Source organism: Desmodus rotundus, chromosome 6 (genome assembly GCF_022682495.2).
Source record: "Desmodus rotundus isolate HL8 chromosome 6, HLdesRot8A.1, whole genome shotgun sequence".
Lineage (NCBI taxonomy): Eukaryota > Metazoa > Chordata > Mammalia > Chiroptera > Phyllostomidae > Desmodus > Desmodus rotundus.
In genome coordinates, this window is record NC_071392.1 from 127,195,066 (window position 1) to 127,214,039 (window position 18,974).

Genomic DNA, 18,974 nt, shown 5'->3' on the forward strand with positions numbered 1-18,974 from the left:
AAACTATTGTAATAAGTTGTTGGGGGAGAATTTCCTTGTTGTCTTGGAATTAAAAACTAAGACCTAAAGCTAAGACAATGAGGCTTCAGGTTCCCCACCTTCTAGAGATTTTTTAACAGTTGGTGGTTAAAGATACTCACTGCATTTAATGAAAAATGCCTCCTGAACAGGCTCTATTCTCTCCTACAGTCACCTACCATCATGACCATGGTCCAAAGTTGTAGTCCACAGGAAAGTGACTATGAGATTGACATTAGCAAGCAGGATATTTATTAGGAATCATTCTTTGGATTAAAAAATGTGTGGAAGAATGGGAAGGAAGCATGGCTTGGAAGGAAGAGAAGTCGGACTGTGTTGCAGTCTCAACGAAGGTCCAAGTTGAACATCTAGGAAGGTGATACGGCATTCAGAGTTGTCTTGAATTGGGTCAAGGACTGGGCCTTTATATCCCCATACGCATCAATCATTGGGTGAGGGACTAGGTGTATTTATTCCTAAATTGGGATATGAGCCTCCAAGAAAGGACAAATGACCTATAGTGAGGCAGCTATTTTTAGCTGACGTAATTGCTGGAGAAGCTGCCTACCCAGCACTATATGCTATCATTTGATTGGTGTTCCCATAAAAGTAATGTTCTGTTTCTCTCTGGCTGCTTTCAAGACTTTCTTTGTCTTTAGTTTTCAAAAGTTTAGTGATGATGTATCTTTGTATGGATGTTTTGGGTTTATTTTATTTTGGATTTACTGCATGTATCTATCAGTTTATATCATCCATCAAATTTGTAAAATTCTCAGCCATTCTTTCTTCAAATACTTCTTTGACCCTACTGTCTTTCTCCTCAATGTCTAGGATCTTTTGTTTTTGTTCCATGAGTCCCTGAGGCTCTGTTCATTTTAGGACATACTGGGTCCCATTTAAATATTTTATTTTAGTAGGTTAAACTCTGTTTAGATTTGGTTCTAGTTCCAATGACAGTGTAATTTTCAGAGGCTTTGTGGTGTTATTTTTTTTGTGGGGAGGGAGCTGGCTTGGTGTAACTAATGTGGATGAGGCTCTCAGTAGTCCATTTTAGTTCTGCCTGAGAGGGTAGAAGGAATTTTGTGAGGTGGGTCTTCTTCGTGCTTCTAGGTGGGAAGAAGAAATTCTAGGGCCTGAAAGTATGAAGAGTGTTTTAGACCTGACAGCTTATTGTGGTGGGGACACTCCCTTTTGCTAGCTTTTCTCCCACACCCCCTCCCTTGATTTTCTTGGTGGGAGAAGGATCTGCAGGTTTGGTGCAGAAGAAAAGCGTGTCCTAAGCCAGAGCTTGTTGTGGCAGATGTCCCCCGTCCATGGGGGATGCAGTGGCTTGGGTGCTTGTGGCTAGATCCCCTTAGCTAGTGCACTCCTGTGTCTCTCCACAGTGGAGAGCAGTCTCAGGTGCTGAGGAGGAGAGCACTTTGGCTGAAGGCTTTTTGTCCATGGGGCACCTACTGATCCAGGGAGGAAAAAGCCTACCTGTTCTGCCTTCTGTTGCTAAGTTGGAAGTCAAGATTTCTTCTGGGCCTGCGTTACCTTTTTCCTTTGGGTGGGAGGACGTAAGATGTGTGTCACCTAGATTGTTCCTCCTGTCATGGGATATCTGACTAGTTTGCCTTCCTCCTTAACCTTTCAGAGTTCGTCTTTGCTTGTCTCTTACATTATTTCCAGCATTTATAGTTGTACTTAGAGAGGTAGTGGGGAGGAGGAGTGGAACAGGAGGAAACAAACCTAAGCCATCTTGTCTAGACTGGAAGTCGGAGAGGGACAAAACTTGGAAAATATATTACAAAGAACCAACAACTTGTAAAACAATGACTTTTTTCTCACAGGATCTTCAACATCATGATTCTAATTCATGTTAAATGCATTATATACATTAAAATATCTGTAACTTGTAGATTTATTTACCAAAATCACCTAATTTAATGTGTCTATTTTACTAACCAGTTTATTCCCAGTACTCAGTCCCAGAACACCCACATAGTGACAGTGTCTGTTTAACAAATAGTTGTCAAATAATTAAATTATAATTTATATTTTTCTTAGTGATAAATTGAGATGTATGGTTTAGGTGACCTGTCTAAAATTATTTAACTAGTTACTGGTGAAGTTAGGGATTAATATTAAACACTTTTTCCAGTAGACATGGAGTGTATTGTGACACCTGGAATATCATATACAAATTGTTTTATTAACTGTTGTTGCTTCTATTTTATTTCTGTTACAGTAGTCCCTAATTTTCCATACTTTTGATTTCCTCAGTTTCAGGTACCTATGGTCAACTTTGGTCTAAAAATATTATTTGGAAAATTTCAGAGACAAACAGTTCATGAGTTTTCAACTGTGTACGGGTCTGATTAGGATGACTAAATCTCACGCCTTCCTGCTCTGTCCTGCCTGGGATGTGAATCATGCCTTCGTTCCAGCACCTCTGTGCTCTGGATGCTCCACACCAGTTAGTCACTTAGTAGCCAACTGGGTTATCAGATCTACTGTCTTGGTATCACAGTGCTTGTGTCAAGTAATCCTTATTTTACTTAACAGTGACCCCAAAACACAAGACTAGTGGTGCTGTCAATTTGGGTATAATCAAGAGAAACCATAAAGTGCTTTCATTAAGTGCAAAGGTGAATACAGTACAATAAGATATTTTGAGAGAGAGAGACCACATTCATGTAACTTCTATCACAGTATATTATTATAATTGTATATTTTTGTTACTCATTATTATTGTTAATATCTTACTGTACCTAACTGGTAAATTAAATTTTATCCTAGGTATGCATATATAGGAAAAAACATAGTGTATGTGTAGGGTTCTGCACTATTCAAGGTTTTAGGTATCCACTAGAGGTATTGGAATGTATCCTCTGTGGATATCTGAGAGTGACATTGGAAATGCAACTATTTCTGATATCATTTAGTTATCCTTGAGATTTTTAAATAATAATTTTAAAAAAGTCTCTGTTGTCAGTAATCAGATCTTACCAATGATAATACTTTTGTGTGAGATTAGTTATCAGCGCTTTTTAAATCACCAGAATAAAACTAATCTCTTTTATAGAACACACAGCTGGCCTGTTGGTATTTTAATAACAAAAGTAATTGATAATTTTTGATATTCACAGGATGCAAATTATAATTTGTTTCCTGTGTACAGAAAGAGTGTTTTTTATTCATAAATGATTAAACTTGATATTGATCAAATTATATTTTTCCATGTTTCAGAGATGATTTTTGATACATGTATTTTACATAAATATAATGATATATTTATTATATTCTTGGACAATGTAAAATTTGATTGAATAATAATAGAAGGCAACCATCATTTGAAATAGAATTATTAGGCTAGTGTAATTTAGGAAGGATAAAATTTATTATGGTTTTGATTTGTTGCTTCAAGTTATCAAAAAGTTTCTTTATTGGATGATCCTAAATTCAAGGATGAAGAGTGCTAATGATAAAAAATTTAGGAAAATGGTCCTGATCAGTGTGGCTCAATTGGTTGGGCATTATCCCACAATGTGAAATGTCATGGTTTGATCTTTGGTCAGGTCACATGCCTGGGTTTCGGGTTTGGTGTCCAGTCGGGGTGCATGTGAGAGGCAACTGATCAATGTTTCTCCCTCACATTGACATTTGGCTTCCTCTCTTTCTCCCTCCCTTCCCCTCTCTAAAACTAAATAAATGAAATCTTTTAAAAATTAGGAAAATGAGAGCATATATTTGTTTTTATTTTGTACACTTCACTATAAGCACATAAAACTTTGAAGAGGCAGTTTTTATTTACTTGTTGAAAGCCAACCTTAAAGTACTATTATTGTTTTGATAAATTTAACTTAGTTGAAGCCTTGTTAACTAAGTATATTGCCTCATTGCTATATATATATATATATTAATGTTGCCTAAAGTAATACTGAGGATTTTCATCTTTTTGAATGTCAATTATTTTTAATGTTATGAGATTATTAAATTTAATATTTCAAAGGAGTTTTTTTATAGACAGTGCAGATTTAATGACACCTAAATTGCTTATTTGTATAATAATGTTAGTAACTGACATGGGGAATGTACAACTAAAGATATTTTTAAAAGATTGTATTTATTTATTTTTAGAGAGAGGGGAAAGGAGAGAGAAAGAGGGGGATGAAAGATCAATGTGTGGTTGCCTCTAGCGCACCCCCCAACTGGGGACATGGCCTGCAACCCAGGCATGTGCCCTGACTGGGAATCGAACCAGTGACACTTTGGTTTGCAGGCCCATGCTCAATCCACTGAGCTATACCAGCCAGGGCCTTAACTAAATATTTTAAAATTTTATAATTTTAAGTTGTGTTATGTATGTAACTGCTGGGCATTCTGGTCACTAATTAGATTAAAATGATAGAAATACTATTTTTGACATTAGTGTTATTTAGTATTATTTGAATATATTGTTTAGCATTAGCCTTGGATATTGACCTATTTTGAAATAATTTTGGAGAAACAGAACAATTTCTTAGGAAATAGTCTGGTGTACTGTAAAGATAATCAGTTAGATATTGGATGAAAGGGCTCAAGACATGGGGTTGAATGTTTACTTTCCAGCTTATGACTTTGGGGCAAGCAATTTAGTGTCACTATAGCCTTAGTTTCCTCATTGCTTACAGAGCAAGTAAAATTCCTGCTTTACAAGGTCATTTGGAGGATGATAGATAATATACAAATCAATTCAAACATGGCTTATTAAGTAATAGATGCCCAGAAAATTGTCATCATGGTCTATTTGTATATGCCTTTATGTGGTTATGGTAATGAGCATATTCTCTACCTTTATACACTTAGTAAAATATGTGTCAGCTTGTCCACTGGCTTGCTGACTCAGATCATGACTTTCTGATAGAAATGAATCATATAAGAGCTCATTTTAAATTTTTCATAAGTTGGTTATGCCAGAAGGCCAAATTTGGTGCAAGGAGTTAGATCATACCTGCTGATGAGTGAAGGGTTATGTTAGGATAAATAGAAAGCCAGGTCATCTCCTCGGTGACCCAGCACACTTCAGTCGTATAACAAGATATTAACAAACTGGAAGAAGAATCTTGCTTTAAAACAATATGATCAGATTGGAAAAAGAAAATATGGAGCCCTGACCAGTGTGGTTCAGTTAGTTGGGTGTCATACCAAGAGCAAAAGGTTACTGGTTTGACTGCTAGTTGGGACACACACCTGGGTTGCAGACGCATCCCAGTTCAAGAGGCAATCAATCAATGTTTCCCACTCACATCATTGTTTCTCTCCCTTTCTTTCCCATCTCTCATAAAAAACAAATAGAATCTTAAAAAATGAAAAATAGAAAAATGTTCCATTGAATTTTCTTTAACTTAAGTAAAATTGGCATTGTTTGAGAAAGACTTCATATGCTACAGTAATTAAAACAAGAAAAGATGGAAGCTACACGAACCTACACCCAGGAGCAAACTGGAATTACAGCTTAATTATAGAAAAATAATTCTGAATTACCAACTGAATACCAGCTGGAGAGAAGCCTTAAAACCAGGGACTTATGGAAGTAACCACATCACCACTTCAAGGCTGGTAGGAAGTGTGGAGGCTTGAGAGGGCTGGCTGGGCTCCCACAGGCAGCAGCTGGAGTTCTGGAGGGATATTTCAGTGACTGGGGCAGTTCTTCCTGAGAAATGTGGGGTCTAACCCCAAGCTTGGCTTTCCAGCCTGGAGCACCAGAACTGGGAAAGGAACCCAAATAACATCTCCTCAGATAAGAGAAACAAAAGAAAAAATAAACAAATGTGACTACATCAAACTAAAAAGTTCTTGCACAGCACAGGAAACCATCAGCAAAATAAAAAGAAAAACCACTGAAGGGGAGCACCTATTTGCTGATACATCTGATAAGGCATTAATATCCAAAATTTATAAAGAACTTATAAAATTCAATACCAAAACAAACAAACAAAAAATCCAATTTAAAAATGGGAAAATGTAGTGATTATGGGGGAAGGTAATGGGTGAAGGTGAAAGAGGGTATAAGGAGGATAAATAGTTATAGAAAACATACAATAAAAATTTTGAAAAAAACAATAATAAATATGAAAAAAAAAGAAAAAGTCATACTTAGCCTTGAAATCCATGTTGAACTGAAACATTCTTACATCTCTTTGGGTTTTTGATAAATTTTCTTTACATACCTTTCTAATAAGTTAATATCATCGGAACCTCTTCATCTTTAAACTTCTGAAGTATACTTTAAATTTGCAAGGAATTTAATTAGAAAACAGTTGAAACTTTTATTCTCTAATCTTTTCTAGCCAAGTTTTTGGTTTGTTTTGAAGTTGAAGATGTCACAGTTTGTATCTAGTAAACATAAACAGAAAGTGATTAAGGAGGCTTACCATCAGTTGAGATGGCTTTATTATTTTTACATTAAAAACAGACCATTTTAAAATTTACATATTTAAAGTCAATGAGGAACCCAGACTGAATATTTTTTAAGGTTTAAATAAGAAGTTTTCACTGATGTATTTTACATTTAAATCCAAAGTAGTCCAATGAACCTCATCTACATGTTATGGCATTTTGATGCAGATTGTTTATGGACACACATCAAGTGATACTGATGTTTTATGATTGTGCTTTACAGGATATACTTATGAATGTTAACTTTTTGCTAAGTTTGACTTATTTTAACATACAAATTTTTAAATTGTATTAAATTTTACAATTTGAAAAATACCTATGTTCTTTTACCCGTAAATACTTTGGAGAATTTTTCTATAAGATAGAAGCACCAGATGTAGTAACACATACACACACACACTAGAAGAAAAGTATGGAAAAGAATAGACAAGAGAAATTGACTTTGTTTAGTAAAAGTCTTGAATCAATCACATGTTTAAGTGGGTTTGTGTGATTTTATATTTAATGCTTATATTTTATATATTTATATATTTAATATTTTTATTAGTAAGGAATATATTACTCTGATATATTGATTATTTCTCAAATGGAAACTATACAAAGAGGAGCTCTTCTCATAACAGTTCTGAACTAAGAGAGTTAGTCTGAGAAGGAATGTGAGGTTTAGGCTAGCCACCAGTTGAGATCAGTCTGTATATACCATATCTGTTCAATCAAGGTTCCAACAGGAACTTTGGCACAAGCAAATTGTGATACTTCAAGGGTGGCTTATTTGTAAAAGGAGTAAGTAAAAGGGTTGGACCCAGGTATGGTATAGATGAATTTCAAGGGATTGTTCAGGGACCAGAGGCTACCAATAGCACAGCTATTACCAGTTTAAGTTAAAAGAGATCAGTGGAGGGAGAAATGTCAGAACCCAAAAGGAAAGGGAGTCATATTATAAGAGCAGTGACCTTTATTCAAGGACAGAGTCAGCTCAAGGTAAGCTTATAGGGAATGAACCAGGGAAATAAAAACCTTGAACTCATTCTCATCTCTCTCACCATTTCCTGCCAGTGCCCCTTGACTGAACCCAGCCAGAACCAGAGGGTAAGGGGATCGATCCATTGATGTCATCTATATGGATCATTTTGGGCATAGAACAGGGGCAAGTGTAGAGAGTGGGTCTTCATGAGTAAATAGAAGCTATCTGGCATAAAATATCCAACATTATTTTTGAACTAAAAAATCAAAATAACCCAGAAGGTGGAAAAAACTATTACAGTATGCAAAATATTGACATCCATTTTCTTTATGGGTTTATAGAATTATTTTTTAATTCACCTAAGCCCAAAGACAGAATTAAAAAAATAATTTCGACATGGCCTTGTTTCTAACTCTCCTTTGTGCGTAAGTCCTTGTGTCTTTCGAAAACTCTGATGGGGGTATAGCACAGGATATCTTAGAGTGAGGGCAGAGGACTGTAGTTCTCTAAGATGAATATGGTCCTGACCCCCTCAAAGTGATTGGTCTGAATGCTTTCATTAGTGGTGGTTTTCTGCTGACTTCTAGTTTCAGGGCCAGAAGTAGCACTGTGACCAAGGTCATAGGGAATTGACAGTTACTGAGTCTCAGCATGTGCCAGGCACCGTGAAGTGTGTTCATATAGGTTACTACCCTTCCTCTTCTCAGCAAACCTATGCTATGACCATTATATTACCAAATCATTGGGAAAAAAAAGAGAGAGAATCTAGTAGGTTAAGTAATCAACTGGAGTTTTAAGAACTTTCTCAAGAAAGATGATGGAGGGTGGAATAGGACCTAGATCTGTTTGGCTCCCTCCTGGAATAGTCTCACTTGGCTGTAAAATTCTGAAGGAGTTATTATCTATTATTAAAGCTCTTTTACCCATCCGAGAAATATGACCTTCCTTTCACCCCCTCTCTCATTTTTCTGCTTTCCATTAATTTCCTTAGTTATTCATTTAACAAGTATTTATTCAGTAGCTACTCTCCATCAACAGTTGGTATGTGCATGGTACTGTTCATTCCAACAAAGATGGCCTCTACCTTCATGGATTTTACAACTTAATACGTGTTCTAAGGGGTGGCAATCCTATGCATTTCCTTCTAAACAACTTGAATTGTTTACCTTTGAGTTTCTTTGCCTCAGTCTTCCCACCTATTTTCTATGATGGAGAATTGTTCTTTAGTCTTATTTGTTAAAGTATAGTCTAAAATAAACCTTTTTTAAAAACTCACTTGCTGTTTCATTATTGGAGAGAAAAAAAGATTCTATGATATTATAAGAAAGATGAAATAAGGAAACTATACAAAACAGTTTTTTTTTCCAAAGGTGCTGTCTGGTTTTATTGAAACAAATTAGTTTCCCCAAGAAGTATGTAAATGAGGGTGCATATTCAGGCTTATGTTTTCATCAGGCTAAAAGTATATCATACTTCATCCTATAAGTACATCTTCTGTTTTTCAAATTGAGAATTGGTTTGTATTCAAAACCTTTCTTGTCAAAAACACGTTAAAATTGCTGTTCAAGTGTCTTGTATCATTACAACTACAAAGCTAATATATATTTGAACTCATTTTTTCCCTATTTAGACATGCTTGTTCATTCTTTGGAAAGCCACAGGTTGGGTTATTTAAGTAATCCCATTTTTGTAACTGAGCCAGTGTTATCATTACCAAAATTACAAAATTGCAGCTGATTCAGAACAGTGTCAAGATGGATGACTGGTACATAGAAGCACGTGACAATTCTCCGCATTCTGCATCTGATCCTAGACAAGTTACCTAATATATTTGATCCTCTTTAATTCTCCAACTTTGCAAAAATAAGGAGTTGGACAATATAAGTGGTTTTCCTCCTATGTCACAGTATTCCTAGAAGTGACTGAGTACCCCGAACTATAGATGGGAAAGCCAGACTGACAAAGCAGGGACAGCTCTAGCTCCTCTCTCATGCTTCAACCACAGTAATTTTGTTTTGTTTTATTTGTTAATACTGCCAACTAATTTGCAATTCCTGATGACTTTTCACCTATTTATCAACAGCAGGGCTTGTTGTAGTCTATTTTTGGCTTCATCTATCTTGGATTACAGCTTATATGAACCACACAGACCTTCAAATAATCAATGGTTCCTTTGAATTCTGCAGTAAGTATGAAATGTAAAGTACTGATTATGTGTTTAAGCCTAGATTCTACATGTGAGGTAGTTAAGCTTATTCTTAACTTTCCTTCTTTGTCAGCTTCAAAGCGGGAAATTATATATAGCATTGCCCCAAACCTCTAACATTCTGTTAATTTTGTTTAGAAGGTGTAAATCTTGTAAAGCATGAACAGAGCACTGTTGCCAAATTGATGGCTGTATCTGTCTGTGTAGATTCTATTTCCACAGCTCTCAGTTGAGGTGGTTGCTGCCTGTCCAAAGTGGCTCTACAGTTATGCATATGCTTGGGATTTTAATCTTAACAGATTTTTTAGCACTTCCTATTTTGAGTTTCAAAGTGCAGAGGGCCCAGAGACATATGAAAAGATGCTCAGCATCACTAGCCATCAGAGAGATGCAAATTAAAACCACAATGAGGTATCATCTCACACCAGTCAGAATGGCCAACATAAACAAATCAACAAACAAATGTTGGAGAGGATGTGGAGAAAAGGGAACCCTAGTGCACTGTTGGTGGGAATGCAGACTGGTGAGGCCACTGTGGAAAACAGTATGGAATTTCCTCAGAAAACTAAAAATGGAACTGCCCTTTGACCCAGCAATTCCGCTGCTGGGATTATACCCTAAGAACACTGAAACACCAATCCAAAAGAATCTGTGCACCCCAATGTTCATAGCAGCACAATTTACAATAGCCAAGTACTGGAAGCAACCTAAGTGCCCATCAGCAAATGAGTGGATCCAAAAACTATGGCATATTTACACAATGGAATTCTACGCAGCAGAGAGAAAGAAGGAGCTTATAACCTTTGCAACAGTGTGGATGGAACTGGAGAGCATTATGCTAAGTGAAATAAGCCAGGTGGGGAGGGACAAATACCATATGATCTCACCTTTAACTGGAACATAATCAATAGAAAAAATAAGGAAACAAAATATAACCGGAGACATTGAAGTTAAGAGCAATCTAACAATGGTCAGGGGGGAGTGGGGAGGGGACAGTGAGGAGAGGGGATTACAGGAACTACTATAAAGGACACATGGACAAAATCAAGGGGGAGTGTGGAGATGGGGGAGGGAGGTGGGTTTGGTTGGGGTGGGGTGGAGGGATGGGGAGAAAAGGCATACAACTGTAATTGAATAACAATAAAAATTTTTTAAAAAGTGTAGAGAATATAATGTGGGCCATACTAAAGGTTGATATATTGGCTTTTTTGTGTTTTACAATAGATAACATGTTGTGAATGAAATGGTGTTTTCAGTAGAGCTCCAGGGGAAGTTTTTGCCAACAATCATTTTGACATCCTATGTGCTCTGTTGTAATAAGAAAGCAGAATAAATAAACTAAGCTAGCGGGTCAGGAACCTGTTAGGATAGAAACAACTATAATTTATATTATAATGACAACAAGCAAACAAAAACCCTGCACAAATAGTTTTAATCAATGTTTAAAGACTAGCCCCCCAGGGTGTTGCTTGTTTGACAGTACTTGGTGGGGGTAGAAGTGGAGTAGGAAAACAAATAATTACTGTAGAGATAATAGAAATTACTAGGTGAGTGGAATAAAAAAATAGTTCCAAATACTTATCAGTCCAATTTGGCTCATACTCAATATGGGTTACCTCTCCCAGATCTTATTATTTCACAGGCTGGATTATTTTATACTCATAAACTGCAGGAATTATTAGGTACATTAAAGTACAATGCTGGCATGTGTTAGGTTAGCAGTTTTGTTTTCAACCTTACCGAATAGAATTTCATTGCATCAGAATCCGTCAAATCTGAGAGAAGGCGTCTGATCTAATGGCCCCCGGTATATGGCACGTGTGCTCCCGTTTGGATTCTCCCTGTTGCACTCTTGACTCTGACTGACATCATTAATTGATCATAGTTCTCTTTTCCACTGAGCCTGGATTTAGCCTCTGAATCTTTCTCACATCAGAGGTGCAGTCTCTTCTAATTAGGATTTAGATTTGCTTGAAACCTGTTTCCATACCTGATTGATTCTAGATTTCCTGATGGAAGAAGGTTAGATAGTTGACTATGCCTTGGCTGCGTTATCTAGCTGTTTAGTAACTGGGGCAGAATTAAAGCAGAGATTACCTGGCTCTTTGTTCACTATTTTTTTCATTACCCTGTACAGACTAAAAATGATTTTGAGATTTTGGAAGAGAAGGGCTGTAGTTGTCTGATAAGTTATAGCTTTGCTGTGCATTTCTAATGTTATGCCATATATTCCACATACAAACTTCCAGTAATAGAAGATTACTTATACTAATTTCATTTTTATAATTTGATCCATTGTTAATTATTATTATTTTTTAAAAAAATTTATTATTTTTTAGACAGAGGGGAAGGGAGGGGGAGAGAGAAAGATAAATATTGATGTAGAAGAGAAACATCAATAGGTTGCCTCCTGCACACCCCCAACTGGGGACCTGGCCTGAAACCCAGGCATGTGTCCTAACTGGTCATCGATCTGGTGACCTTACAGTTTGCAGGATGATGCCCAATCCACTGAGTTACACTAGTCAGGGCTATAATTATGTTCTTAAAAATATATACTCACCGTCCCCCACTACACACAGAGGATCTTTAAGAGATTTTTTTTTTTTTTAGGAAGAAGTAGTACAATATCCTCTTTGTATTTTGAGACAAAAATAAAATAATGACACTATTAAAACTGCCACAGTCACTTTTTATTTAGGCTAATTTTCAGAAGAAAAGGATTTCTACATTCTATTTGATTTTTTGGTTTTGATATTTTCAAAATGAGTATTAACTTATAGAAATTTGATAATTTTAATTAAAAATTTCCAAACTGAGTTCATATGGGGAAAAAACCAAATTCTCATAAAATTTAAATAATTAACCTTTTGCTTAGAGTATGATAAGTACATTTTCTATACTTGCCATTTTGAAATCAGATGTAGGTAACCTTTTTCCCATTTTGTATTTAATGTTGTTTTGTTATATAAACAGTGGAACCATTGAGTCATTTCAATTGTCATTGGGGGTAGGGGAAAAAGTTCAATGCACGGAGTTGTTAACTTGGAATGGCTCATTTTAGTTTCTCATTGACTCAATCTTTGAGACAACTAGTGCAGTGTGACTTTTTCCTCTGCCTTCTCTAGTAATAGAAGGGGCGTTTTATTTAGGAAAATATGCATGCAGGTAGAGAGTTGTTAGTAAACATGTGAAGAGAAGATAATTTAAAATATTCGTTTAGAAGCAGTGACATCATGCTCATAAACTTCAAGTGTTCTTTGTTTCCTTTCTCTTTTTTCTTTTCTGTGAGATTCTAGGGACAATGTGAGGCATGTCCAAAATTTTCTCTAGCAAGGGACTTAAGAGACAAATATATTTCATACATTTTTAATCACTAAGTATTTCCAAATACACTTTGGGTTTGTTTAATAGCCCTTAATTTTTCAGGATGAAAAAGGACAAGAGTTTGCTCTTTCCACACAGTTTAGTAAAAAAACAAACAACTCTTCTACAAAACCAAACAAAACCTCTTCTACATCAGTAGAGAAACTGGAGGTGCTGGACAGGCAGCTCAGTTGGTTAGGGTGTCATCCATTCGCCAAGGTTGTGGTTCTCATCTTTGGTCAGAGCACATACAAGAAGCAACCAAAAAATACATAATTAAGTGGAGCAACATAGTCAGTGTTTCTCTCTGTCTCTCTGTTTCTATGTCTCTCTCCCTCCCTCTCTCTCCCTCTGTCCCTCCCTTCTACTTCCCTCCCTCCTTTCTCTCTCTTTCTGAAAAAATTAATAAATAAATTAAAAAAAGAAATTGGTCTAAACCTATGTATTATCTCATGATTAGAAAACATGTGTTGAGAGTTCATTAGATGCAGGCTTAACTATTAAAATCAGACCTTATCTTTAGGGGCTTTCTATCTAATTGGGATATACCTCAATTTATTGGAGATAAGCAGGTAGAAATTAAATGATTATTAATTTTAGACACACAAAAGTCACTTCAACTTTTGTAAAGAGAAGAAATAATACTAATCCACCAGACCAATAAATGTTGAGAATCAGTTATATCGTGTACAGTGTGCTTTTTGAAGGTAATTTTAGAAATCTTTATAAAGTTTCACTTTTATTTGCCTATTTTTATTGAAGAAAATTGCCTTGATATTCTTGCTAATAAAGAAAATATTTAGTTTTTTGTTTTTAGAAAACAGAAATGATAAAATAGATTTAAATTTGATGGGTTGTTTAGAAAAAGCATTATCCATTACAGTTATTAGAATTGCTTTGACTATATTTAAGCAGCTTAGATTAAGATTCTACTACATGAATGATAATGCACTTGAAATTATGCAGAATGCCACAATTTTCTAAAACAGTTCTATGTTGAGGTTAATACAGGACCAGATATGCTTGTCTAAACATGAGCACACATCTGACATAAATTGACTTGATGGTTGGTTCTCCAGACTGGACTTCTAGTTCCTACACCTACTCCCACTCATCCACCCACATCTATTGGATAAGTGCCTGATTAAACAGATGGGCCTTCGGCTATGCTCTCAAAACAGGCAGCCTCCACCTTCATCAAGTACAACATTGGGTGAAAGTAGGCTATATTGTGCTTCTGAACGTGATAATTTGAGTGAAAAGCTACTATTCATGATTGTCGTTGTTTGTTATTGGAAATACCTTTTTCTTTATAAATGAAATATTTGAAAATTGGAGGATAACATATGGAGTTTCAAGGATCCAGAAAACCTATAGATAGGGAAGTAGTTCTCAGTCAAATATAAAAATAAAAAATCCATAGGAGTGGTAAATGTCATGCAGCTTTATAAATGCATGTAGCTAAGATTTTAGAAAATGTTTGAGTAGCCAAGAGACATAGGTTGATCATGAAATTTCCCTATGTAATAAGGAGTATGGGACCAAAGTAGAATTTGCAACATTTTTTCCCCATGCTCCTTTCAACAAGTTACCCTCTCAATAATTAAAAAGTTAGATTTGGAGCAGGACATTAAGTCCCTGCTATATACTTTCTTACTATGAGTCAGAGGGGTTTGGAGACCTTAGGTGATAGGGTGGCAGAGAATTTATGACATCAGAAGTGAGTTTTGTTTATGGTTGAATAATGGGATTGCTAGTCCATGTTGTGACAAAAGCACCGAGAGTAAGGCAGGAGCAGCAAATGAGATGACCCTGTACTTGAAAGAGAATACAAAACAAGATTTAATGCTCTAGAACTGAATACTAAAAAAGCCTGCACAGGCATTTGCTCTCCAGGCATCTTTCATGATATTTATTCTCTTTAGTGTTGCAATAATTAACAAGCCATCACATATTTAACCTCACTGAAATAAGAATATGGGCATTTGCTTTTAAAATGATCCAATTTTTTATTGATGAAATCACTAACACTCTGCTATTAGCTTCTCTTAATTGTGGAATGATTGGTCCTATGGACGGCATCCTAAATTCAAGTTACAGCCCCCCACTCCTTTGCCTAAATGACTTCTTTAATGTTTCGGTAGCTCAGGATTCTCTACAAAGAAAGGAATGTGGTTACCACATACTTTCTTTATATAGTTACAGGATTTCCCTTCCTTCCTTCCTCCCTCCCTACCACCCTTCCTTCCTTCCTTCCTTCCTTCCTTCCTTCCTTCCTTCCATGGCATGAGATGATGCTTGTGATACATAAGAACTTCATGGAATACAGCTCAGTGCCCTTATATTGACTTCTCTTTTTTGACTGTTACAATGACTAGATAAACATAGGCATAAGGTTGCTTAATACTTCAGCAGAAGCCAGCTATGGAATTTTCTGAAAATTGGACCTCTTGAAAAAAAATCCAAATGGCATTTGGCTGAGTGGGGTGGGTGGAGTGATTGAGCAAAAAAGAAAGAATAAAAAAAAGAAAACACTAATGGACATGGACAACAGTGTGGTGATTGCTGGGGGAGTGGCATGAGGAAGGTAGAAGAAGGTATGGGGGGTAAATGGTGATGGATGGAGACTTGACCTGGGTGGTGGACACACAATGGAGTGAGTGTACACATGGTGTGTTGTGAAATTGTGCACCTGAAACCTGAATAATTTTTCAACTAGTGTCACCCAAATAAAGTCAATAAAAGGAAAAATGGAATTATCTTATATTTTGCTTATTATTTGGCTTTTATAGATATGTGTGCCAGAATAATGGATAATTGGGTACGAAATGTCAAAATATTGCTTGACAAAGTAAAATTTCTTTCTTTCCTCTAAATAAAACATTAATGCTAAAGGTAATAAATCCATTATTATTTAAGAGTTCTTACCATAAAGTGTCTTGAGATAGCTTTATTTGATAGTGTTTAATTAAAATTACTATACTTTCTTGTTACATCGTCCTTTGAAATCATTGAAATTGTCTAAATAACATTGTTCTTTCTCTACTTGATAAAATGGAGAACCCAGAAGATTAACTTAGATAAAAAATGGAAAATAAAAGGATCACAATATGTACTTCATTTTATTAGAAGAAAGTATATTATAAAATAGTTATTTGAAGAGAAAAAGGAGATAAAATAGTATAATATTTTAATTTTCATACCATTATCAAGCAGGTATAAAGGCTGTCTATATATGAAAGTGTGTGTGTATATGAGATATGATCATTATTAGCTTTTTATTAAACTACCAGGCATATTATGTCTTTATATATTATTTAATGTCTTTTGTTTTCTTTTAAACAGCAAATGCCAGTCTCCTTGGAGGAGGAGGTGGTAAGTCCTGAACATTACTTAAAATATATTTTTGTTTCTCTACAACCACAGATTTTAAGTTATAGTTTAAAGAAAATTAATTTAGTTACAATCATCAATCACAAAAATGATAATCTTCTAGAAAATAATTTATAGTGGAAATATTTTAACTGACTTCAAAATATGTTGAATATAGCTTTTATTCTTGTTGAACTTTGTATTTCTACCTTTGGCATAAGCTGTAACAGCTGTAAGCTGTTGCAGTGAACACATATCGCAGGTGACAAAGTCACTCTGAATACTTATGGAGACTTTTTTTATCATAATGACTATAAAAAATTATGACTCTGTAGCCTGAGTGCTTAATATATCAGCCACTTGCTGATATGAAAAATAAAAAATAAATTAGTATTGGCACTTTGATTTTCTTTTAGCCTGTTTAAAGGAGAAAGAGATCAAAGTGAGATGAGGAAGAGATTTCTGTACTGAGAATTTATTTTTGATACAACCACCTTATAGCTATTTATTATTTTTATTTCCATATTGAAATATTAAAGCTCTCTTAGCCCCAGTCTATTTAATATAGTAGGAAAGGGAAAGATATGCAATAGAATAGGGTCATTTTTATTTAAGACCTGGATAGATATAGGTTTGTATTCTCTTACTTTTTCTCCCTCGCCTTCTTGCTCTCTCTCTCTTCATATACATGGTTGAAGTAAACAGGATTGTACAGAACTTTAGGCTTTAAAAAAAACTCCCTTGCCTTCATCAGGAGGTTTCAGTGTAATTTTATTTAGCATTTAAAATGTAAAGCATTATTTCTGTATAAGAATCAATAGATTTTCAAAAACAGTATATTAGAAATAGGAATAATAGAAAACAGTTTAAACTAGAAAATGCTGTTCATATTATCACATGTAAGTGAATATTCTATGGCAGAGTATTTATTTCTTTCTTCCATAAATTATTTTAGAAAATATTAATCTACAGGATTTCTCATTGTAATTTTTTGTGTTTTGGGGAATTAGAGGGAATGTTTTTTATTAGTTGGATTTCCAGTAAATTTTCATCTCTAGATCTCTTATAATAAGTAAGAATTATTAAAATAAATTTATGTAGTGTCAATTTTCTTGCAAGACACTAGTATTTGAACAAATTTGACTAGATAAGATAAAGAAAAGTTAAAATGGAATCTATATGAACAAATTCATCAAGTTAAACAACAGACACATTAGCTAGACAATTAATTTATTGTTCTTGGCTATTTTTATAAACTGGCTTGACTGATTGATTATATTAGTTAAAATCATTTTAGTTGCCCTTAGGAGAAAAATCTAAAATAATAGTGGCTTACAGGAGATAGAAATATCTTTCTGTTTCATGTAAAAGTAGTGTAGATGTGAACTAGAATGATTGTGTAGTACTTTCCTTGTTACTTTAACTCTTTTTAAAAAAACTTTCTAGTTCTTAAGTAATGTATAAATAGATATGTATACCTCTAACTGCATCTAGTTGTAAGAATCTTTACTACTTCAATGTCAATACAAGAGGCAATCAATATATGATGCTGACTGAGAAAGAGAAAAAGAAAAAAAGGTTAAAAAGAAAAGAGAAAGAGAGGGAAGAAGGGGAGGAGAGAGAATAAAGGTTGGTTAGTTTAGTGTGTAACTGATTGCTGTCAGACTTGGCTCCTGGTCCTGCATCCCTCTTCCCCTCTCCATCCTCATATCTGGGTCACCTGGTCTCATTTAGGGGCCTAACCACCTACAGTGCCCAGGATAGATCCCACCTGAGGCAGTCAAGATTTAAACCTTATTATCTATGGTTTAGCATTATATCCCTTCCTGCAGCTCTGTTCCTAAGACTGGCTCCCTGCCTGACCAACCAGGTAGAGCTCCTGGTTACTCAAGCCGTTACTTTTCTGCTTTTCGTTCCTAGTGTATGAAAGTCAGGGTCCATGATCACCAGTGGAGCCCTAGTCATCATAAATTTGGGAATCAAGAGGAGGAAAAAGGCCAATAATAAAAAGGTGGACCCCAAAAGATGTCAGTTTTTTTAAAAGCAGGTTTCCCTGAAGTCTCACAATTATTCTTAAACTTGATCAAATGTTCATTCATGGATACATACAGTTTTGTTCCAGAAATCAATGTGTTTATACATTTAAAAAAAAGTGTTGTGTTTCTTAAGGACGTAGGGCAGAGTGGGAGGAAGGCTATTGTTCAGGAAGACTTATCAAGCTGCCTTGTTTCAATATATATGTACATCGTTGGTGTTTATACAATTAACTCTAATGACTTGGCCTGTGTTTCCTTATACTTCCTCTAACCTGTGTGAAAAAAATATATTATGAATTTTTAGCAATGACAAGACATTGAGGATAAGCAAACTCATTTTCTGTTTACCAGACATGTATACTTTACTGTCCTCTAGGTCATATATATGATTGATTTTGTTAAATGCAGTTATTGCCATAATTTCTAATTTATGGATTCTAAAATAAGCAAGTTAGCATCATCATAAAGGTAAATTAAAAGTATTTAAGATGGCTGTAATTTCATCCATTAAAGTAGGTCATTGGCAGGTTTATATTCATTTATGCACATCTAGAGACATTGCCATAAAGTACATGTCTGATTTTTGAAA

At 35.2% G+C, this 18,974-nt stretch overlaps 1 protein-coding gene across 1 annotated transcript in view; it reads left to right on the plus strand.

The window, feature by feature from the left end:
• The window catches only part of MACROD2 (mono-ADP ribosylhydrolase 2), a 2,068,729-nt gene that overhangs the window by 464,414 nt on the left and 1,585,341 nt on the right, over positions 1-18,974 (plus strand). Inside the window, exon 4 of the mRNA XM_071221798.1 lies at positions 16,323-16,352. Within this exon, the coding sequence (XP_071077899.1) occupies positions 16,323-16,352 (30 nt within the window). The remainder of the gene's footprint in view (positions 1-16,322; positions 16,353-18,974) is intronic.